The following is a 21536-nucleotide window of genomic DNA, read 5'->3' on the forward strand; positions in this document are numbered from 1 at the left end:
TTATCTTTATAGAGTGCAAAGAGTTAGTGTAACTTGTCCAAGTATTATAAGTTGAGGAATGAAACAATTATTTTGCATGATTTGATGCAAAATAGATCATACCTTTAATTACTCCTATTTCTTTTAAATGTATTAATCTAGGAGAAAAACATTTCTTAGTTAAAATCTTTTTCCTTAAAATGCTTAAGCAGACATCAAAATTATTCCTTTTAGGTTAAATTACTTTGTTATTTTAATGGAAATAAAGATTTAATTTCTGTAGACCAGTAAACAGATAAATACATGGGCAACATAAATCTGTATACTAGTAAATTCTAAAAAAATGTGATATTATTTATAACAATTCAGTTTTGGAGATAATATTTTATTTTTATACGACCCCAAAAAAATTTTGGGTTCGTATAATGGTATGATTGCGCCGTCGTCCGAAGACACTTTGGTTTCCGGATAATAACTTTAGTTTAAGTGAATAGATCTTAATGAAATTTTATCAGAAGGTTCAATACCACAAAAGGAAGGTTGGGTTTTATTATGGGGATGATGGTCCGAACCGTTTAGGAATTAGGGGCCCAAAAGGGGCCAAAACAAGCATTTTTCTAGTTTCAGGATAATAACTTGTTTACCAGTATTTCAATTGCTCTGAAAGTATACTGTAATGTTTAAAATCACAAGTAGAAGGTTTGGATTCATTTAAGGGGTTATGGGGCCAAAGTTTAGGAATAAAGGGCCAAAAAGGGTCCAAAACAAGCATTTTTCTAGTTTCCAGACAATACCTTGTGTGTAATTGCATGGATCGCTCTGAAATTGTACCACAATGTACCATATAACAAAGGGGAGGCTGGGATTAAGTTTTGGGTTAATTGCCCAAAATATGTAGGAATTAAGGGCCAAAAAAGGGCCAAAAGGAGCATGTTTCTAGTTTCCAAACAATCATGACAATAACTTGTGTTTAAGTGTATGGATCTCTCGGAAATCATACTACAAGGTTGAATATTACAAAGGAAAGCATGGGATTGAGTTTAAGGGTTATTGCTCCAAGGGGGGTTTCAATAAATTGGGGGGAGGGGGGATCTCAGTTTACCATTTTTTGTAAGGGATATTTTTTTTTCAACATTTTTCAAATTTCAAATTTTGAAAAGTTTCAATAAGAAATATTCAATTGCACAGTATTGTGCAATAGATGTGTTAGATCTTGAACCACATTAATTTTGTGGCAAAAACCTATATTATGCCAAAAATTTGATCACAATCAAAATTCAGAAGGTATCAAGCTTGAATATTGTGACCAAATTTGCCCCAACTGTTCAGGGTTCGACCACTGGGGTCGTATAAAGCTGCGCCCTGCGGAGCACCTGGTTAGTTTTTTTCTTCTGTTTTTTTTTTTATTTGTCATTTTACTTATTTCTGTGAATTTAGAAAATGATTGAATATCTAGTAATTTCATTATAAACAGATTTTTTATTATTGAAATGTTGATAGTAATCGTAAATGTTGTACAATATTGTGATGATTTGAATATAATGTGATTTTTTACAATTTATAAAATAAAAAAAATACTATTACTTCTTTCATATTTCCAGATATTTGTAAAATTTCAGTATAGAGTGAACACAAAAAAAGATTTTTGGTATACTATAGTTATTGAGACAGAAACTTAATACCATAAAAAACCTCAAACAGCTAGAAGTCAACTTAATTTGGTATTTATCAAAAGACAAATAGACAATTGTTGATATTGTTAATACCATATGTCAAGCTTTAAATGGGCTGAGTGTAAGAGAGTTGTAGATTAATGAAATAAAGACTGCCAAATATCTACCATCAACATTCAAACTTCCTCAAACACAATATACCACTAAACCAAGTGTCTGACCAAGGACCTGCACACCAACCCAGGACATTTTGGATATTCAAATAACTTTTTCAAACATTCAAACCTTTAAAAAACCCAGATACAAATGATCACAATCGAACAAGACAAACTAAATGATACTGAATCAAAACATGTGCATAGTTATTGAAACAAAACTCAAGGTACTTAATAGCTGCTGATACAGAAATCATTTTTCACCTGGCCCGAAGGGCCAAGTGAGCTTTTCCCATCACTTTGCGTCCGGCGTCCGTCGTCCGTCGTCGTCCGTCGTCGTCGTCGTCCGTCGTCGTTAACTTTTACAAAAATCTTCTCCTCTGAAACTACTGGGTCAAATTAAACCAAACTTGGCCACAATCATCATTGGGGTATCTAGTTAAAAAAAATGTGTGGCGTGACCCGGCCAACCAACCAAGATGGCCGCCATGGCTAAAAATAGAACATAGGGGTAAAATGCAGTTTTTGGCTTATAACTCAAAAACCAAAGCATTTAGAGCAAATCTGACATGGGGTAAAATTGTTTATCAGGTCAAGATCTATCTGCCCTGAACTTTTCAGATGAATAGGACAACCCGTTGTTGGGTTACTGCCCCTGAATTGATAATTTTAAGGAAATTTTGCTGTTTTTGGTTATTATCTTGAATATTATTATAGATAGAGATAAACTGTAAACAGCAATAATGTTCAGCAAAGTAAGATTTACAAATAAGTCAACGTGACCGAAATGGTCAGTTGACCCCTTTAGGAGTTATTGCCCTTTTTAGTCCATTTTTAACCATTTTTCGTAAATCTTAGTTATCTTTTACAAAAATCTTCTCCTCTGAAACTACTGGGACAAATTAATCCAAACTTGGCCACAATCATCATTGGGGTATCTAGTTTAAAAAATGTGTGGCGTGACTCGGCCAACCCACCAAGATGGCCGCTTTGGCTAAAAATAGAACATAGGGGTAAAATGCAGTTTTTGGCTTATAACTCAAAAACCAAAGCATTTAGAGCAAATCTGACATGAGTAAAATGTTTATCAGGTCAAGATCTATCTGCCCTGAAATTTTCAGATGAATCGGACATTCCGTTGTTGGGTTACTGCCCCTGAATTGGTAATTTTAAGGAAATTTTGCTGTTTTTGGTTATTATCTTGAATATTATTATAGATAGAGATAAACTGTAAACAGCAATAATGTTCAGCAAAGTAAGATTTACAAATAAGTCAACTTGACCAAAATGGTCAGTTGACCACTTTAGGAGTTATTGCCCTTTATAATCAATTTTTAACCATTTTTCGTAAATCTTAGTAATCTTTTAGAAAAATCTTCTCCTCTGAAACTACTGGGCCAAATTTAACCAAACTTAGCCATAATTGGGGTATCTAGTTAAAAAAATGTGTCTGGTAACTCGGCCAACAAACCAAGATGGCCGCCATGGCTAAAAATAGAACATGGGGGTAAAATGCAGTTTTTGGCTTATAACTCAAAAACCAAAGTATTAAGAGCAAATCTGACATGGGGTAAAATTGTTTATCAGGTCAAGATCTATCTGCCCTGAAATTTTCAGATGAATAGGACAACCCGTTGTTGGGTTACTGCCCCTGAATTGATAATTTTAAGGAAATTTTGCTGTTTTTGGTTATTATCTTGAATATTATTATAGATAGAGATAAACTGTAAACAGCAATAATGTTCAGCAAAGTAAGATTTACAAATAAGTCAACGTGACCGAAATGGTCAGTTGACCCCTTTAGGAGTTATTGCCCTTTTTGGTCCATTTTTAACCATTTTTCGTAAATCTTAGTTATCTTTTACAAAAATCTTCTCCTCTGAAACTACTGGGACAAATTAATCCAAACTTGGCCACAATCATCATTGGGGTATCTAGTTTAAAAAATGTGTGGCGTGACTCGGCCAACCAACCAAGATGGCCGCTTTGGCTAAAAATAGAACATAGGGGTAAAATGCAGTTTTTGGCTTATAACTCAAAAACCAAAGCATTTAGAGCAAATCTGACATGAGTAAAATGTTTATCAGGTCAAGATCTATCTGCCCTGAAATTTTCAGATGAATCGGACATTCCGTTGTTGGGTTACTGCCCCTGAATTGGTAATTTTAAGGAAATTTTGCTGTTTTTGGTTATTATCTTGAATATTATTATAGATAGAGATAAACTGTAAACAGCAATAATGTTCAGCAAAGTAAGATTTACAAATAAGTCAACTTGACCAAAATGGTCAGTTGACCACTTTAGGAGTTATTGCCCTTTATAATCAATTTTTAACCATTTTTCGTAAATCTTAGTAATCTTTTAGAAAAATCTTCTCCTCTGAAACTACTGGGCCAAATTTAACCAAACTTAGCCATAATTGGGGTATCTAGTTAAAAAAATGTGTCTGGTAACTCGGCCAACAAACCAAGATGGCCGCCATGGCTAAAAATAGAACATGGGGGTAAAATGCAGTTTTTGGCTTATAACTCAAAAACCAAAGTATTAAGAGCAAATCTGACAGGAAGTAAAATTGTTGATCAGGTCACGATTTATCTGCCCTGGAATTTTCAGATGAATCGAATAATCGGTTGTTAGGTTGCTGCCCCTGTGCCCCTGTGCGGGGTTCTAACTCACAACCTCGGTGTTGACTACTTAGACCACTGGGTCACCAATGCCCGGATGGTTATACTAAGAAAATGTTAAAATGACATGTAGATCAGTTATGACATCTTAACATTATATCCGTTTTTTGGCGTACTGCTTGATTTATTTTTTCACTCTGGGTAAAAATGATTTATTTATAATTATTACATAGCTTAGCCTTACATGCATGAATTTTTGGACTGGTACTTTGGTTTATTTCTGTACTCTGGAAGAATTGTCAAGTTAAATGTTTCGTTCCAATAGAGACATATAATACTATGTCTCTGGTTCCAATTAGACGATCTACGCCCAGGCCCTTTTCCCTCCTCTACTTGGACAAACCCTGTACGGTAGTTTTCTGTAATTCAAGTTTGTCAGAGTAAAAGGAAATCGACAACAGAGTTATTTTGTCCTACCCCATTTCAAGCGAAAACAGTGAGTAGAATAGATGAGGATCCAACTCACGAGTCACCCGATCAAATCACTTTACCATTAAGTTAGGTAAATTATTTAATTTTGTATCTGAATAATTTCTAGTATATAAGGGCCTGGGTGAGGATTTTAAGAAAACAGAAAAATCGGCCCTGAAATTAATTTAAATTTAAAAGAATATGGATTTAAAATAGTGCTCAATTATAAGATAAAGGAAAATAAAATTATGGGCGACAATGATTAAAAAATAAATATTTGATAATCCCATTCTAAGCATTCAAACCCTCATTTATAACCGTTGACATGTTCCCCTACGACTATGTTCATTGACTCTGATACCAAACAAAACAAAATATGCATCTATATATCATAGTGCACAGAAAATAATTTATATGTTGTGGTTCTCATGTTTTATTCTTGCTATTTTAAATTCATAATACGTTTTCACAAGCAGGGAATTTAAGATATTTAAAGGAATCACTAATTCCAGAGAAATATGTCTGTTAGTTAATACTTAATGTCAGTTTATATATAAAAAAAAATCAACCAAATACTGTTCATTTATAACTCCGTCAATTTGGCACATCATGTGTGTGTTTCTCGTGGTCTTTGTTGAAGGCCTTTCGGTGTGTGACCTAGAGATGCATACATCGACGTTCTTTGGTCTCTTGCTGATAGTTGTCTAATTGGCAATCATAAAATACGTCCTTGTTTTTGCATTTTTCTGACCACACAGTCAGTATTTGGTAAACCGACAGTATTGAAGAAGATGTTGTTCTTATAGTCGTAACGAAGCTGTACTTTCTCCATGACAAAAGTTCCAAATTGATTAAGATGAAATTTTGACTGCTTTATTTTCTTATTTTTTCAGTCATAAAAGCTGGGACTATTATAAGTCCCAGATAAAAGTGATGTGAATTTTCTATAAAAGCCCGTGATTCGGTATTAGAAGTATATGCCTCAACAAGGATTTGTATTTGAGACTCGCTATACAAATTCTTGGCCTCAAGAAATTAAATATAGTTTTCAGAAAGTCGAGATAGAATAAGAAGTGACCTTTCGCGCACCTCAAATTCTTAATGTCATGTCTATTTACACAAAAAATATATGTTTCTTGTAATCTGGTAATTAGCATTTTATTGTTAATGTGACAATGTTGTAAATTGACATGTTTTTGTGTTTTATATACGTGTGACTATAACGTACATCTTTCAGGTAAGGTCTTGCCAAATTTTGTATTTCCAAGAAAAAAAAGGTATTTGTTACAAGCTGAATAGATGTGATTATTTACAAGGTGTGGTAATTTGATTGTCCATTACTATTGTAGTTTGGTAAAAAAAAGACATTTAACATGAAGGGTTATGGTAAAAGTTTTTCGAAGAAGAAGACAATATCTTAAAGAAACAAAAATCGAGTATTTACGACATATCATTTGGTTTTTTTGTAGTTCTTATCGTGACAATTTAATTTTGCACCTTCCATGTCAATTTATCACTTCGTTCAAAATAAAATCACAAGAATTAAAACATGTCCACCGTCTTTCTTATTTCAATCTGCGAACATGTCCGTTTCGCATATTTCTCATCTTAATTGAGGCGAAGTAACGTAGTTCGACTGTATTTCTGAGAAATTTAAAATGAGAAATCTAAATAAATCTTAAAAATGATGTATGTAGCATTTATGTGCAGTTTAGAGATACAACCGACTGAAAATTTGTGACGTAAATCAGTTATATATATATATTATATATGTTGTGTACAAGATGTAAGTTTGTACAAATTATAATGTGTATAGGGTTTTTGTACAAATTATAAGATTTTTGACACATAACTTCTTGCACTAGGTGATAAAAGTTTATCTTCTAAAATGTATCCGTGTAATGTCTTAAATTCAAATTTATATACTTCAACCTAATATTTAATGCTATTTGTTTTGTCCTCAAACTGGAAATGAGAATACCTGAATGGGTTAAATTCTAATTTTATTTTTACCCTTATACCAAAATGATGTCCATAAAAAAAGTGCTCAGTATTAGACTGAATGATGTAGTTGTGGAAATATGACCGAAATATGCGAAACAAAAGACCTAGATTCTTCATATCTCGTAAGCAGATACCTTATGTAACGAAGTTTCCGTCTGTCAAATGTCAGTTGTCCTTGATTTGATTTTCATGGTTCATTGACTGCTTAAAAAAATCTTTTTGTTATGGGAATTTCTCACCTATTGCGAGTAATAGAAAATAGCGCGCGGGTTTGAAATGTTTTAACAAGCGCCAAGATTCACTCTAACTTGAAACAGTGGTGTAACATTACAACAGATAAAGATACATTATATAATATCAACTTTTAATCAAAGTACTGAAGTACTGAACATCGGATGACCGCATGTTCTTGTGGATGGTCAAAAGCACATGTCACAGAAAAAGATCACATCTCTATACATATACTCTATATACAATTTTCATCCATTTGTACATCATTCTATTCTCCTATTCTAATAATAGTGCAGTGTAAATGCATGGTGGATACTCTTCTGTAAAAAACGATTTTTCTTAAAGATAGGATATGAGAAGCCATTCATATTTTCCCTCAAAAACAATTATGAAGTTACCGACCTTGCCGGAAGTGTCGCAAAACGTTCTTGAGATATTCTTCCGCGAGCTTTAACACAATTTTTCAGTACGTGTGCATAGATATTAACAATGATTTTTTACTTTTATATATATCTAACGACAAAACTTTTTTCGTATTATTATAAATTTGTGTTTTAAAATAAATATTTATAGGAATATCCATTAAAAAAATTAATTTAGAACAAGCGATAAGGAATGTTATTTTGCACTATATAATGTCCGCGGATCTATAATTTTTATAGATCGGTTGAAAACCCAAAACTAATTTGAATAATGGAAATTTAGGCGATATCAATACATCGGAATGACCTTAAGGTCATTTCGATGTAAAAATGGCGTAGATCGATCAAACAGACATTTAAAGCAAAACAAGCAAACATACACTGAACGAATGAGTTTCAACAATGGTACAATATAAATGTATATCTGGCAGGTTTCATCTGACTTTGACCTCATTTTCCTGGTTATTGGTCAATGTTAAGATTTTGTGTGTTTGTCTATTTTTAATACATCTAAGTAATATATTAACTATATTTAGTAAATGGGATGAATGGAATTGTATGGTGTTTTTGTGCATCTAGTCTGTATAATCTGACCTTGACCTACTTTCAAGGTTCATTTGTCGATGTTAAGTGTTTGTGTTTTGGTATGTTTGTTTTCAAATACTAATAACAATAAGTCAATTATATTTACATGCAAGGTAGCATAGTTAGTGTCTGTCTAGCAGGTATCAAACCACTTTGACCTCATTTTTCATAGCTCATTGGTCTATGTTCAGTTTTGGAGTTTTGGTCTGTTTTTCAATTACCATAAGTAATAGGTCAACTATCATTGGTTTATGGAATAATTGTAATATGTACGTACATGTCTAATTTTTATCTGGAAATGGCCCTATTGTAATGTGTCTATAATATAAAACATGTTAAGTTTATGTGCTGCACATGCCTGAAGTAAATCCTTTATCTTTAAGACTTTCAACAAGAAATGAATAGTCAGTATCATGATCAGAAAATATTAACTCGGTGATCATATAAAACAAACTTTTGTTTTATATGATCACCGGGTTAATATTTTCTTGAAATCTATAATTAGCATTCAACAAATTTCTATAAACGCACGGGTTAATCAGTAATTGCAAATTGCAGCATTTTCATCCGGATACAAGTTGAACCAATTCTAAATGTCCTCGAAAGTCCTCAAAATCTGAAATACTATCACATTAAGTAATCTTCTTGACTTAATCCTCTTCGTTCCTTGTGGAACATAGGGCTGCTACAGTCGCTTTCCATCTTACTCTATTTTGGGCTATCCTTTTTGCTTCGGTCCAGGTATATCCAATTTCATCCAGTTCTTTGTACCTTGATCTTCTCCAGCTGTGAAATGGTCTTCCCGGTCTCCGATGTCCTTGGGGATTCCATTCTAATGCTTGTCTAGTGATGGTACCTACAGGTTTCCTCAAAGTATGCCCAATCCATTGCCAAGTTCTCCTCTTTAGCTGTTTAGTTGCTGGTTCCTGGTTGGTTCTTTCCCATAGGCATTTGTTACTAATGGTTTCTGGCCACCAAAATTTACAAATTTGGCGCAGGCATTTGTTGATAAAAACCTGGATTTGATGTTGTACCCCTGCTGTAAGTCTCCAGGTCTCTGCACCATAAAAAAGGACTGATTTGACATTTGTGTTAAAAATACGAATTTTGGTGTTTTCTGTGAATGCTGTTGATTTCCAGACTGGCTTCAGCATAGCAAAGGCTTGTCGAGCTTTACTTATTCTTGTCCTGATGTCTGCATCTGTCCCACCAGTTCTATCCATGATGCTTCCTAAATAAGTAAACTGATCTACTTCTTCAATATTTTCTCCTTCAATTGACACTGTTCCTCCTTTTCTGGTCTTTACTTTCATAATTTTTGTCTTCTTGATGTTGATTTTTAGCCCTAGTTTCTTTCCTGTTTCATGGAGTTCGGTGGTTTTGTCTCTCATGTCTTTCAAACGGTGAGATAACAGAGCCAGATCATCTGCAAAATCTAGGTCTTCTAGCCTTGCCTTAAGTAATCTTCACCTAGCTTAAACTAACTTTTGATTTTTCCATTTTAGGTACAATTTATATTCATGGAAATCCAAGTATTTATTTTGCTGATTTTTTCTGGGATAACTTTTGCTGCTGCTGATCTTTCTAAAGAAAAATGTCCTCCCGGATGTGTGTGTAGAAAAAGAGATGTGAAATGTTACGCATTAACAGACTTTCCTGTCAAATTTCCTCCGCTCACAACTTATATTTTCATGGACGAAATGAACATACAAACCATTCCACCAAACTCATTTCTTGGACTTGAATTTTTAAATACAATTGAATTCCAGCGAAGTAACTTTGGGTCAATTTCTACTTGTGCTTTTAAAGCAATACAATCCCTTGAGAAGTTAATATTTTTTAAAAGTGTAATTGGTCATCTTGATAAATTTGCAATTTTCAACAACACGGGTCTTTCAACTATTGAAATATTAGAGTCTAAAATAACAAAAGTTAGTCCTTTTGCAATAGCAACGCTTGACAACATTATATCATTCAGCCTTGAAGATACCACAATTTATGACTTGAACACAATGTCAATCGTGAACGTATCAGGAAAAGAATTGACTATAGTTGGCAGTGTTTTCAAAACCGTTCACTATATGCCATTTGTTTTTGGTAGATTTTCTCAAGTTAAAATACTAAATAATACGTTTGAAATGTTACCCTGTGGAACTATTGACAATTTACTAGTGGCAGCTGTCGATAACAACCCTCTTATTACAGGAAACGCAATAATGTGTGATTGTGGAATTAGCTATATACATAAAATTCAGAATGAAAAACAGAAAGAACTTTTGAATAATATGTATTGCCTCGACGGTGGTGTAATCAATTCTCAAAGAATTGTAAGCGAAGCATTAAGTAGTTCATTGCCTTGTGACCAGAAAAATAAAGAGACTCTAACCAAGTGTAGGACACAAGAGGTTAGGAAAATGCCAACGCTGGTATGTCCATCATACAGTCACGGAGGAGTGTACAAATCTACAGAAAACAAGAACGGTAACTCTGCCAGTAGTTTATCAAGCTGTGTTACTGTCTTGATATTGACAATTTTTGTTTTACTTAACGGATCATCTGTAAGACAGTTTTAATTGTTTTTATATGAATGTGAACAGATTAAACAAAAAAAAAAGATTGAATGTCGAACTCGTTTTAATTAGTAACTTTGGGGAAAATAACAATCTAATATTTCAAATTTCAATTCTATTTCGGGGTTCTTAAGTACAAAATTAATGATGATACAAGCACAAACCAAAGGAGCAAATATTCTGTTATATTGGAGTAGCAAATCGGTATTTTTCATTCCCTCTGTACCAAATGCTCTTCACAAACTTTGTCTACGAACTGTAGCAAAAATATCAATAGATATAAGAAGATGTGGTGTCAGTGCCAATGAGACAACTCTCCATCCAAGTCATGGTTTTAAAAATAAACCAGTATAGGTCAGTTCTGTCTTCAACACTGAGCCTTGGCCAACACCGAACAGCTTGAGCTATTAAGGGCCCGAAAAATGACTAGTGTAAAACCATTCAAACGGGAAAACCAACGGTCTTATCTGTATAAAAAATGTTGAATTTTCGTTTGTTGTTTAATCATAAACCAGTAGTGTTCTCATTTGGATTATTTCACTTTGGACACGTTGTGGCTCACACAGTTCTTTTATACGGCATGGGATTTACTCATTTAGAGGGTCGTATATGGTGAAATATAGCTGTTTAGTTACATCCGCGTTCTATTGTCTATGGTGGGTAGTTGTGTCATTAGAAATTACACAACATCTCCTTATTTTTATAGTCTTAAAGATTTCCTCATTGGTGTCATTAGCTGTGCATGTGCGATGTGGTGCTTCCATTGGAATTCCTAAGTATTGTTCACTTGCCATGGATTCTTTTGATTGAATTGTCACAATTTTCTGTAAGACAATACATTAACAAATACATATACATTTATTAAATAGATAAAACTTTAGCATTTTCACGAGAACTAATATTTGAATAAAAGCATACATGAAACAGGTTTGTTACATGGCGACAGGGGCATGCTACCAATGGTGTAACCGGATTCATAAAGCATTTTTCCTCCGATTGATTCAAGGTTATCTTTAAAATAAAGAGATGCGTTATGATAAACTGGAATCCGCTTGTATAACTCTACACTCAAACAAAGTGTAGTAGTCAGTCGAGAACCAGCTTAGTGATATGATTGACAGTGAGGCACAAAGTGTAGTAGTCAGTCGAGAACCAGCTTAGTGATATGATTGACAGTGAGGCACAAAGTGTAGTCGTCAGTCGAGAACCAGCTTAGTGATATGGTTAACAGTGAGGCACAAAGTGTAGTAGTCAGTCGAGAACCAGTTTAGTGATATGATTGACAGTGAGGCAATTATCCAACAGAGTTCAAATGATGTAAATTTGTGAAATAATTCAGACGAGAAAACAAACAAACTGATGCACTGTTAAACAAATAAACGAAAAAACAAGTATAATAGACAGCAACGATCGACAACCACGGATTGGTGGGTTTAAAATGTTTGCGAGAGCCCTAGTCGCCGTACTAGCTTTGGACAGTGATATAACAAAAAAACTTCAGAACAAAATTTAAAAAGCAGTTGGCATTTGTTTTAGGTGAACACTCAGATCTGCTCGAAGCACAAAACACAACTATTATAATAAGAAAAGACACACACAAACTTTCGACCTTTGAGTACTCGCAGATACTGAGAGCTATACCTCAAATATAATAACAACTAATAAATAAGTCGTGTACCCTCATCACACATCAAACAATAGGCCTACTCATTAATAATGCACCGTCTCGTACAACCTTATTGCTTCTCCTTTTTCGTGTCTGCATTAGAACTATGGCATTCCGTTTTCTTTCTTTTGATAGATAAAGCAATTTGTTTGTGTATCGACTTCTGACTTACTATGGTACATTTACTTTATTTATTTTAAATCTTTAAGTCTTTTCGAGGAGACTCGGCATGATTTATGTAGAGCCAAAGTCACAACGTCACAATCTTTATTGTAATACGTTGTAAGCACTCCATGGTTACTAGCAAGATCTAACAATGCAGGAATCATCAAGATGTCAGACTGTCTTGTGGTAAGTACAGCTCTTGCCGCTAAACAACTTATTTAAATAAGTAACGCCAAATCGTATCAAAACAGTTTTGAGATTGTATATCGTCAAACATTGTGGAAAGACAACCTCGCAAAAATACAAAATAGTCAAAATCCAGCATTCACCAACTGACCCGTTCTTGTTCAATTTTTTTGTCGACTGGAACAAACGTAAGACAGCTGAGTGAAAGAAAAGTCAGCCAAACTCAGTAATTCTCAGCCCTTCTTCTTTGAATCAGTTAAAAAACTGATATCCGAAGTTGGTACATTTAGACATCTATATCATGTAAATATGTAAATGTATTTTTTTCTTATTTCCTTCGCCCATATTTCGCTGTCCAAAACATTGCCGTTTATTTCCTTGTCCGAGCTAATTATTATTCTGTTGTTGGCTCCATTGTGCAGGTCTTCTATTGAGTGCTTTAGGGTTAAGACCTACATAAGACCGTAAAACTGATTTAAACCAACATATTTTGTGTTTGTGCCAAGCCAGGCTATTTTGGCCGTGTGCTTAGTTCGGTATTTGCATGTCTGGTAGTGTTTTTGAGGAGTTGAGATGATGGTATTCTGTGTCGTCTGTTTATTGTCAAATTGATTTTGGCGATGACGATTTTTATGTAACCAAATTTATGAATAAATTTCTGTAATTGTCAACGTCATACCTATTGCCCATTTAATGCTTCTTCTTCACTCATCATCACCCAACTTGATTTTGCAATACATTATTTTATTATTTTTTTCAAGGAAAAAGTCCCATATTTAGTTTTGTTTCTTTATCTATTTACCCCATTTGTTAAACCTCTAAGATTAAATATCAAACGTCTATGGTCATAGCCAGAAATTAGTAGTGGTTTTGCTAATTAATATTCATAATATGTAAATGAGAATTGTACCACGTGATAGTACTTTGAACTGGACTGGCTTGATAGGCTTGATATTATTAAAATCTTTAAAACACGGATATTATAAGTTGCCCGTCACAGAGTCCTTATTTACAATCACTTTGATATTTCCGAAAAGTTGACAGGCGGTCAAAATCAAAACAATGAACGCGAATTTAGTGAATTTTTCGTGCTTTCGTGAGTTTATTCTTCTTGAAATAGTGACATTTTAATTTTACGTGGGAACCTAGAGTTTAACGACTACACATACAAGGTTTGGACTTGCTTATTCTTTGGCAATTCAAGTTTCATATTTCACCCCGGGAACCTGGTTTTGTAATGACCTTGTAAGCCAATTTTCAACACGAAGTTTGCAAATTTGACGTTTTAGCCATTTTAGCCTGTATTTTACACTGCAATGTTAAAGGCCTCTCGCTTCGATTTTTAAAATAGCTCAGGAACCTGTATTTTTGCAACAACAGTCATTATGTTTCGTTTAAGGTGGTATGGGAGTCTAAAATAAAAATGATAGAATTTGTTCATACTTTGCCAAAACGTTGTATCTATTGATACATGTTGAAAAATATAATAAAAATGATAAGTCACCGCGCATTTTCTCAAGCTACAGGACGGGACAAAATGACACATTTTGTATGGATTATACAGGAAAAAACACCATTTTGTGATTAGAAACTAAACAAAATTATAGAATTGTTAAATACTTCAGGAAAAGACAGCTTTCAGACACTGATTTTAGAATATCAAATGAAAAGATAGGGTCACCGTACGTTTTTTCCGGCTAAAATACAAAATAGGAAAATTCCATACAGAATCCTTCAGAAAATGCACTTTTTTAGAGTTACCTCCCCTTAAAATGCCAATTTTTAAAAATAATAAAAACAACCAAAAATAATTAACATTTGCAAAAATATCAATATTTAGAAGTTATATTCTTATAAATTGGTACTTTTAAATAAAAATGTACATTAAACATCTGCATTCCTGCATCAAATTTTGCTAACTTGATGGAAACTCTGGACCTTTGATTCTCTGTTTTTTACAATCCAAGATGGAGGAAGACACCCATACCACCTTAAATGGTGTATATTGTTGTGTATATTCATTTTCTGCCCCGGCAACCTGTCTATCACTTAAATTAAAATTAAAACAGACATTTTTTTCAATATTCCCTATCATTTTAATGTAATTTCCGTGACCCGTATCCGATTTCTTTAGTATAATATTCAAATAAGCAAAGTGGCGTTGATTTCTGGATATGTGGAGGGACTTTTTACAATCATAGATGTTTTGTTTTATTGCTGTACGTCGTCTGAAAAACAGAGGTACCACAATTCACCTAAATAAAACAAGATAAATCTACACTCAAACTCTAAACAAAATCCTTTAAGTCTATTATTTAGTTTTTAAATTTCCAATGGGCTTCAACAACTTTCTGGTTTTGACCACGTACGTTAATGAAACAAAATTAAGGAAATTTTATCCTACCTCTGTACTAAGAAAATTTATCGTTTGGTTTAAGCAATGCGAAAAATTTAGCCTTCGATTAGATTGAAATTTAAGGAGCCGACCAGCTCGACATTGTTTGTACTGGGAACTTATGAATACATTTCATTATATACAAATCATGACTGCATTGTACCAGTTCAGGATGTAAGCTTCAGCAAAACTGCATAAACATGTCTTAGCCATATACTTACTACAAGAAAAGTCAGTTCATACATTTACTTGTAAGATCCTATAAGTAAGAGCAAGAATATGATATAAGTTAAAATGGTCAGAAAATGCGGTACGTCTAAACACCGCTCAGGACCTCCTGAGTGCACTCTGGACATACAAAGTGCACTCAGGACATGAACTACATGTTTTAGTGAGTGGTGGAGGTATGCATTCGATAGATAATTCAATTCTCCATCTAATAATTTTTGTTTTTATTAAATTATTTTAACATTTTAGGAGTTATTGAAGATTTCATCGGCACGTGCCGTTTTGGGAAATATGTCAGGCATGACCGCGTGGATTATATTGAATACCAATTACCATGATGATTAGGTCGTTTAATCTTTAATAATTAGGAGTGATTAGTGATGGTACAAACCCCATACAAGTAAGCTTTGAAAACTAGCAAAATCAAGATGTCTTTTGAAAAATAAAGAACAATGAAGATATATTGTTTTAGCAAAAAAAACTATTAAATAAAGTTAACCTTTTCTTTTTGTTTGTAATAATTGAAGCCAGTCGAGAAATATGAGAAATGTACATATATAGTTATATATATATAGGAAGTTTTCGTTCATAAAATTCATTTTATTTCATTAACCTAATAGATAAAAAACAATATCGTTATTATATTCTTTGTATAGAATCAGATTTTCGTATTTTATTAAAATTTCGTGCAATAAAAAGTTAAGATTTATTTTTAGTTAAAAAAATTACAAAGAATAATTCTTTCGTATTTTCATATCTCTAGATATATTACAATAGTACGGAAGCCCTGGAGTTCCATGATCAAACATAACAACTTGCGCGCAAGCAAGTAACTCATGCGCAAGTTGTAGTTTTTTTGCGTGGTACTCCAGGGCTTCCGGACAGATCACTCACTAAAAATAGCGTTGAATTCAAAAATAAATATATTGGTATCATTCTGTTCTAATTCTTATTCATATAATTGTGTGTGTGTGTTTTGTCTTTGAGATTCATTTAAATAATTAACCGACTTTTTAACCAATGAGAGGCTGTGTATGTATAACATAACGATTCAATCAAAATTGCATTTAGGTAGATTTAGTGTATGTTTTGTTCTATTTTCTTGTCTTTGAGATTCATTTAAATAATTAACCGACTTTTTAACCAATGAGAGGCTGTGTATGTATAACATAACGATTCAATCAAAATTGCATTTAGGTAGATTTATTCCCCTATTAGAACTCGTTCTTGTCCTGTAATAAATTCCTTAAACGAGTTTGAAAAGGGAAATAAATTTGTCATACTTTTCATGAATTAAGATTTAGTTTTGTAAATGGAATCCGTTCTTAACTGTAGAAGCCGTACTTACTAAAATACGCTTTTCAACTGAATAATCAAATCTCATGTAGTTAGACGTGAACTTTCTCATTTTTATCGTTCTTTTGCAGTAATTTTATTCTTGAATAATACGAATGTTTTAACAAATTTGGTAAGATTTATCTTTCTCATTAAAGTTGTTCTTGTCTAGCTGTAATACAAGCCTTCAGTTGAACGAATTCAAATGTGAAAATAAATTCTGAAAAATTAATTTGTCTCCGTTTTCTGAAAATTATCATGTTTGGTAATTATTTCTAAATGATTCGTAAGTAAACGAAATCCGTTCAAACCACGTTCAAAACCACGACTAAGTCTTCTTGCACAGAGTTTGAAGTGCCCCCCCCCCCCCCCCCGAAACTTGCTATTTCAAGAAATTTGTTATATATATCAAGGCTGTAAAAATCTTTAATAAATTTTTAACATTCATGAAAAAGGTCATAAAGTGTGCATGCCATAAGAAAATGTTTATCAGTCTCAACATTAATTGCAACTTTCACAAAACTTAATAACATAGTGCTATTCATTATAAATGCAACACGTACAGTACTAACAACACAATTCATAAACAACAATAAACATAATCCAATCAATTTTGTTGATTGGATAATTCACGGCTCAGTAGTTGTGTAATCAGTGACACGTGCCCTCATTATTTCATAAGAATTAACATATCTATCTAAGTTTGATTTCAAATTCGACTAAAATCTAACTCTTAAATAAGCAGCATGTAACGAACATATTCATCCATCCTGTGTGCAAATACGATGACTATAAAGGGTCCTGAGTGCACATTGTATGTTCTGAGTGCACTCAGGAGGTCCTGAGCGGTGTTTAGACGTACCCCAGAAAATGTACTGAACATTTTAAGAAATTTTTTTGCCTTATTTTAGGTTATTTTATGTCTGAAGCCCGTGATTATTAACAAAGACGTACCAATACACCATGTACACAGTGACTGACAATTTAACGTAAAAAACAATTGAAAAAGATAAATGAAAAGGTTTCGGGCGAAGGAGACTTTAATATTCTGTCAAAATAACTGAAAACGAATGGAATGTAATAAAGAAATTATCAAGTCAAATGTTAACATATAGCAATCTTTAGCATCTAAAGCATCTTCGTTGCATCTTTTCACAGATGTTACCAGTTTGAAAAAATAAAGATTTTCATCCATGTGATATGTACACGCTAGCATGTTTTATATACTGGTTCCTGGCTGGTTTTCTGTATATTGTGATTGGCATACCGTATGCCATCCTGAAGCTGTCAATTTACTGTCTACAAATAGGATTCAGTAACGAGGTTTGTCAGCTATTCAATAATTTTGAATTTGTTCCTACTATAAAAAATGCAAAGAAATATATTTGTAATTGTACGCACGTTAACTTTGAACAATTCGCGATCACTGTCTACTGCATCATGCAGTACCGTCCATATGAGCACACAATTTCAAGTTTTAACCGATATATAAGTGAAAATATTCATCTGTTTGTACGATATTAACTTAAATTCTGTACACCTACCCGAACAACATCAAATATGATTTATATTGAAACATATAAAATACATTTCTATCATTTTTCGATATTGGTATGCAGTTCTGTATTTTTTTTTAAAATTTAGCTACATGCAGTTGTTTATTCATATATATTTTGTTTATTGTATGCAGTGCAGTGTATGGTGTCGACTAATATCCTTCATGTTGATTGAACTATCCATTAATTTGTCGCTAGAACTGGTGAAAGCAGGTAAATATATTGATGCATATAATATACATTTATTTCGTAATTTTTGCCAACATTTTATTTATCCCCGTGTGACTACACCCTACCCTAACAAATCAGATTGCAGGGTTTTTGCCGCATAAGGGAACTACCATTTGATTTGTATGGTGGGGTGGGGCCTAGGATTAAAATTTAAAAAAACTAGACAGGACAGAAGTTTTGAGTATACAAAAAGGCAGGGTGAGCAATTTGGCAAAAAAAAGGCAGTTTGATTAACCATCCAGGATAAAATGTAAGGTTATTTTTGGTATATCGAATATTAATTTTGACTGATTTCTCTACTTCAACCCTATTTCTCTTGTGGAAAATTGTTCCAGTTGCAAATCAAGTGTGTCAGCATAATTTTAACTTTAACTGGGAACAGGTTTTAAATGTCAGAAAAATTAAATGAATTGATATATTAGTAAATTGATTTCAGTGTTAAGGGCGTGTGAAGAAGACCACAAGATAACTAAAGGTCATACGTTTGAAGAAGAACAGAACAGACTAATGGAAAACAGCAAAATAAGTCAGACATCGTCAGAATGGAAACTGAAATATGAGTTGGAAGATAAAGAGTACGGCGATTTGAAAAAGCAGTTGAAGGTCATTTTTACACGCCAACAAAAGAGACGACATGATATAATATCAAAATTCAAAAGAAAACGTAAGAAATCCTTTTCTATGACCATTGTAAGCTGTTTGGATCGTTTGGTGTCTGTCGTCCGTCCACATGCATTTATATTTTAGTTTTCTCTTCACAGGCAAAATACATGCGAAATCCATTTTTTTAAAGGATAACATTTTAACGACTACAAGAAGCATTTATCGATTTTAATCCATCAAATTTTGCCAATTCTCGTTTGAATATTTATTTTTTTAACTTCAGAATACTATTATACAAATATTCTTCATTCCGTACTAATCTGGCGACAAATATGACGGTATCGTGGAGTGGTTGTCATGATCCGCTACATGGCAACGGTAAAGCCACATATGAGGTTTTAATAAACATAGTTTACCCATAAAGACATTTTGAAGAAACTGCTAGTGTACACTGGACTTGGTACGCTTGGGTGGTGTTAAATCGTACAAAGTCTAACTGAATTATATTTTGCAAAGAATTCCTCTTAACTGACCAGTGCTACGGGCCATTTCAATTTTGCAGTGATGTTAGTGTTTTTTTGTTCCGTATTGAAGTTCTCGCTGTGACTTTGAGATGCAGTTTAGAAAAGCAGTAAAAGCTGTTCCTTTTGTATTGTTTTTTGTGTTTTACTTACGTGTACTTTTTTAGAATCATGGAAAGATACCTCTTACCCTCTTTTGTTTTTTTTCTATTGGTAGAAATAATGCCATTTAAAAAAATATATGTTCCATTCAGAAGAAAAAAAAAGATACTGTTGCAAGTCAGAAATTATTTTGACGAACTTAAATGACTACTAAATTTTATAGATTTTGGGAGTGATCATTGTTGGCAGATAAACGTGAATGGACGGGATCAGTTTTAAAAAGTCTCTAACTGTTTTGTCTGTCAAAAGATCTCCAGACAACAAACTTTCTTTACAGTTAGACTAAGATACTCACTTTTCGGTTGTATTCGCAAATATCATTTAAGGAGCAAATTTTCAACGGTTGAAGTATTAAAATTACAGAAGCCCGCCACACAAATTTCAAACTTTATCAATATGTAGACTAAGAGAACATTTTTGCATCAACTTCAATGATAGCTGTATTGTCTGCCGACAAGTTATGTAAAAAAAAATAGGAAACAAAGCATTTCCGAAAAGAACTGTATATTATTTGCTTACCTTAAATTTGACATTAAACTCAATAAAGACTTTTCGCCCGAGGAGGCATTTTTCATTAAAGATAGGAATAGTTCACAATGGCGGATTCAGGGGGAGGGTTCAGGGGGTTGGAACCTCCAATGTTTTTGAACTATCAATGCATTTGAATGTCAATGACATATGGTTAGACACCCCTTTTTTTTATCCTGGGTCGGGACATTTCAAACTGGCTGGATCCGCCCCTGGATCATATTTATAGCTCAATAGATATTGGTTGGACAGATGGTAGGAAACAATAACACCAAAATAAAAAATGTTGGCCCATCTTAAGTTTTTCAACTGCTGAAACCTTTTAACGTAAAAATCAAAAGAGGTGTTTGTCATCTCATGGATCTTTACAAATCAAATTTTGGTAAAACTCTGGACATATGTTTCAAAAGGCATGTAAATTTTGCCCAAATGGTTAAATAATTCTATCAAAAGTAAACAGGAGTTTTGACCATTTTACTCAATAAAAGTCTCGAGTAAAAGTATTTCCCATCAGGTTGGGGATTATTGAACAAAGTATGGTAACAGTTGGACATGTGGTTCAAAAGGTAGCATCCAAAAACCAATTGTAAAATATTCAATCGATCTAAGATCATCTAGCCTTTAATCTAATGACCTTAAAAGAAGTGGGGTCCTTCTTACCCCATATGATGTAATCAAACCTACTTTTGTAAATATATTTTAAATGGCCTTAAAGATTTTGTCTACAAATAGAAATGCTGACGTCCTGACTATCGGGACGACATTCATCATATTGTTCGTCGAAACTCCGCTATTGGATAGAGTATAGACTTCTCGCTGCATTAAAGACCCATTGGTGGACTTCGGCGGTTATCTGCCCTTTGGTCGAGTTGTTCTCTTTGACATATTCCCCATATTCCATTCTCAATGTTATTGTTTAATTGCCATTAAAATGCATTTTTGTTATCAATGTTTTGCAGGTGATAGTTTGAAAACTGAACTGGAAAACAAAACCAAACTGTTCTCTGGTGTTAAATGTAAAACAACAGCCTTGGCTCTGGACACAGAAAATATGATTTTACAGATACGTATTGGCCATGCCAAACTACAACGACTAAAAGAAGAAAACACGAAACGTATGGAGCGATATGCTGAACTAGCAGAGAAAATACAATGGGATTATCGACAATCCAGTCTTGCAGATCAAGAAAGACCTTTCTTTGAATTTTCTAATGACACTTACGATTAAACTCAGTTACTTATTTCT

The 21536-nt window shown here is 33.4% G+C and overlaps 1 protein-coding gene and 1 long non-coding RNA gene across 2 annotated transcripts; both read left to right on the forward strand.

Annotated features, from left to right (window-relative positions):
• Positions 1-6071: 6071 nt before the first annotated feature.
• LOC139513340 (uncharacterized) lies at positions 6072-10827 on the forward strand. Its single transcript, XR_011662432.1, has 2 exons — positions 6072-6139; positions 9650-10827. It is a non-coding gene; the product is annotated as an uncharacterized lncRNA (long non-coding RNA).
• Positions 10828-12631: 1804 nt separating this feature from the next.
• On the forward strand, positions 12632-21536 carry LOC139513314 (uncharacterized). The gene is made up of 5 exons (XM_071301704.1): positions 12632-12731; positions 17848-18012; positions 18380-18458; positions 18913-19140; positions 21250-21536. Exons 2-5 carry the CDS (start codon positions 17890-17892, stop codon positions 21516-21518), a joined length of 699 nt encoding a protein of 232 aa, XP_071157805.1. The 5' UTR covers positions 12632-12731; positions 17848-17889; the 3' UTR covers positions 21519-21536.

The sequence above is a fragment of the Mytilus edulis genome, chromosome 2 (assembly GCF_963676685.1).
Source record: "Mytilus edulis chromosome 2, xbMytEdul2.2, whole genome shotgun sequence".
NCBI classification, from domain to species: domain Eukaryota; kingdom Metazoa; phylum Mollusca; class Bivalvia; order Mytilida; family Mytilidae; genus Mytilus; species Mytilus edulis.

Excerpts from the sequence above, each read along its gene's own strand:
- LOC139513314 (XM_071301704.1), top strand. The coding sequence starts at position 17,890 with ATGTACACGCTAGCATGTTTTATATACTGGTTCCTGGCTGGTTTTCTG. Across the intron at positions 18,013-18,379 it reads AAATAGGATTCAGTAACGAG|TGCAGTGTATGGTGTCGACT; the intron begins GTTTGTCAGCTA and ends TATTGTATGCAG. Across the intron at positions 19,141-21,249 it reads ATCAAAATTCAAAAGAAAAC|GTGATAGTTTGAAAACTGAA; the intron begins GTAAGAAATCCT and ends AATGTTTTGCAG.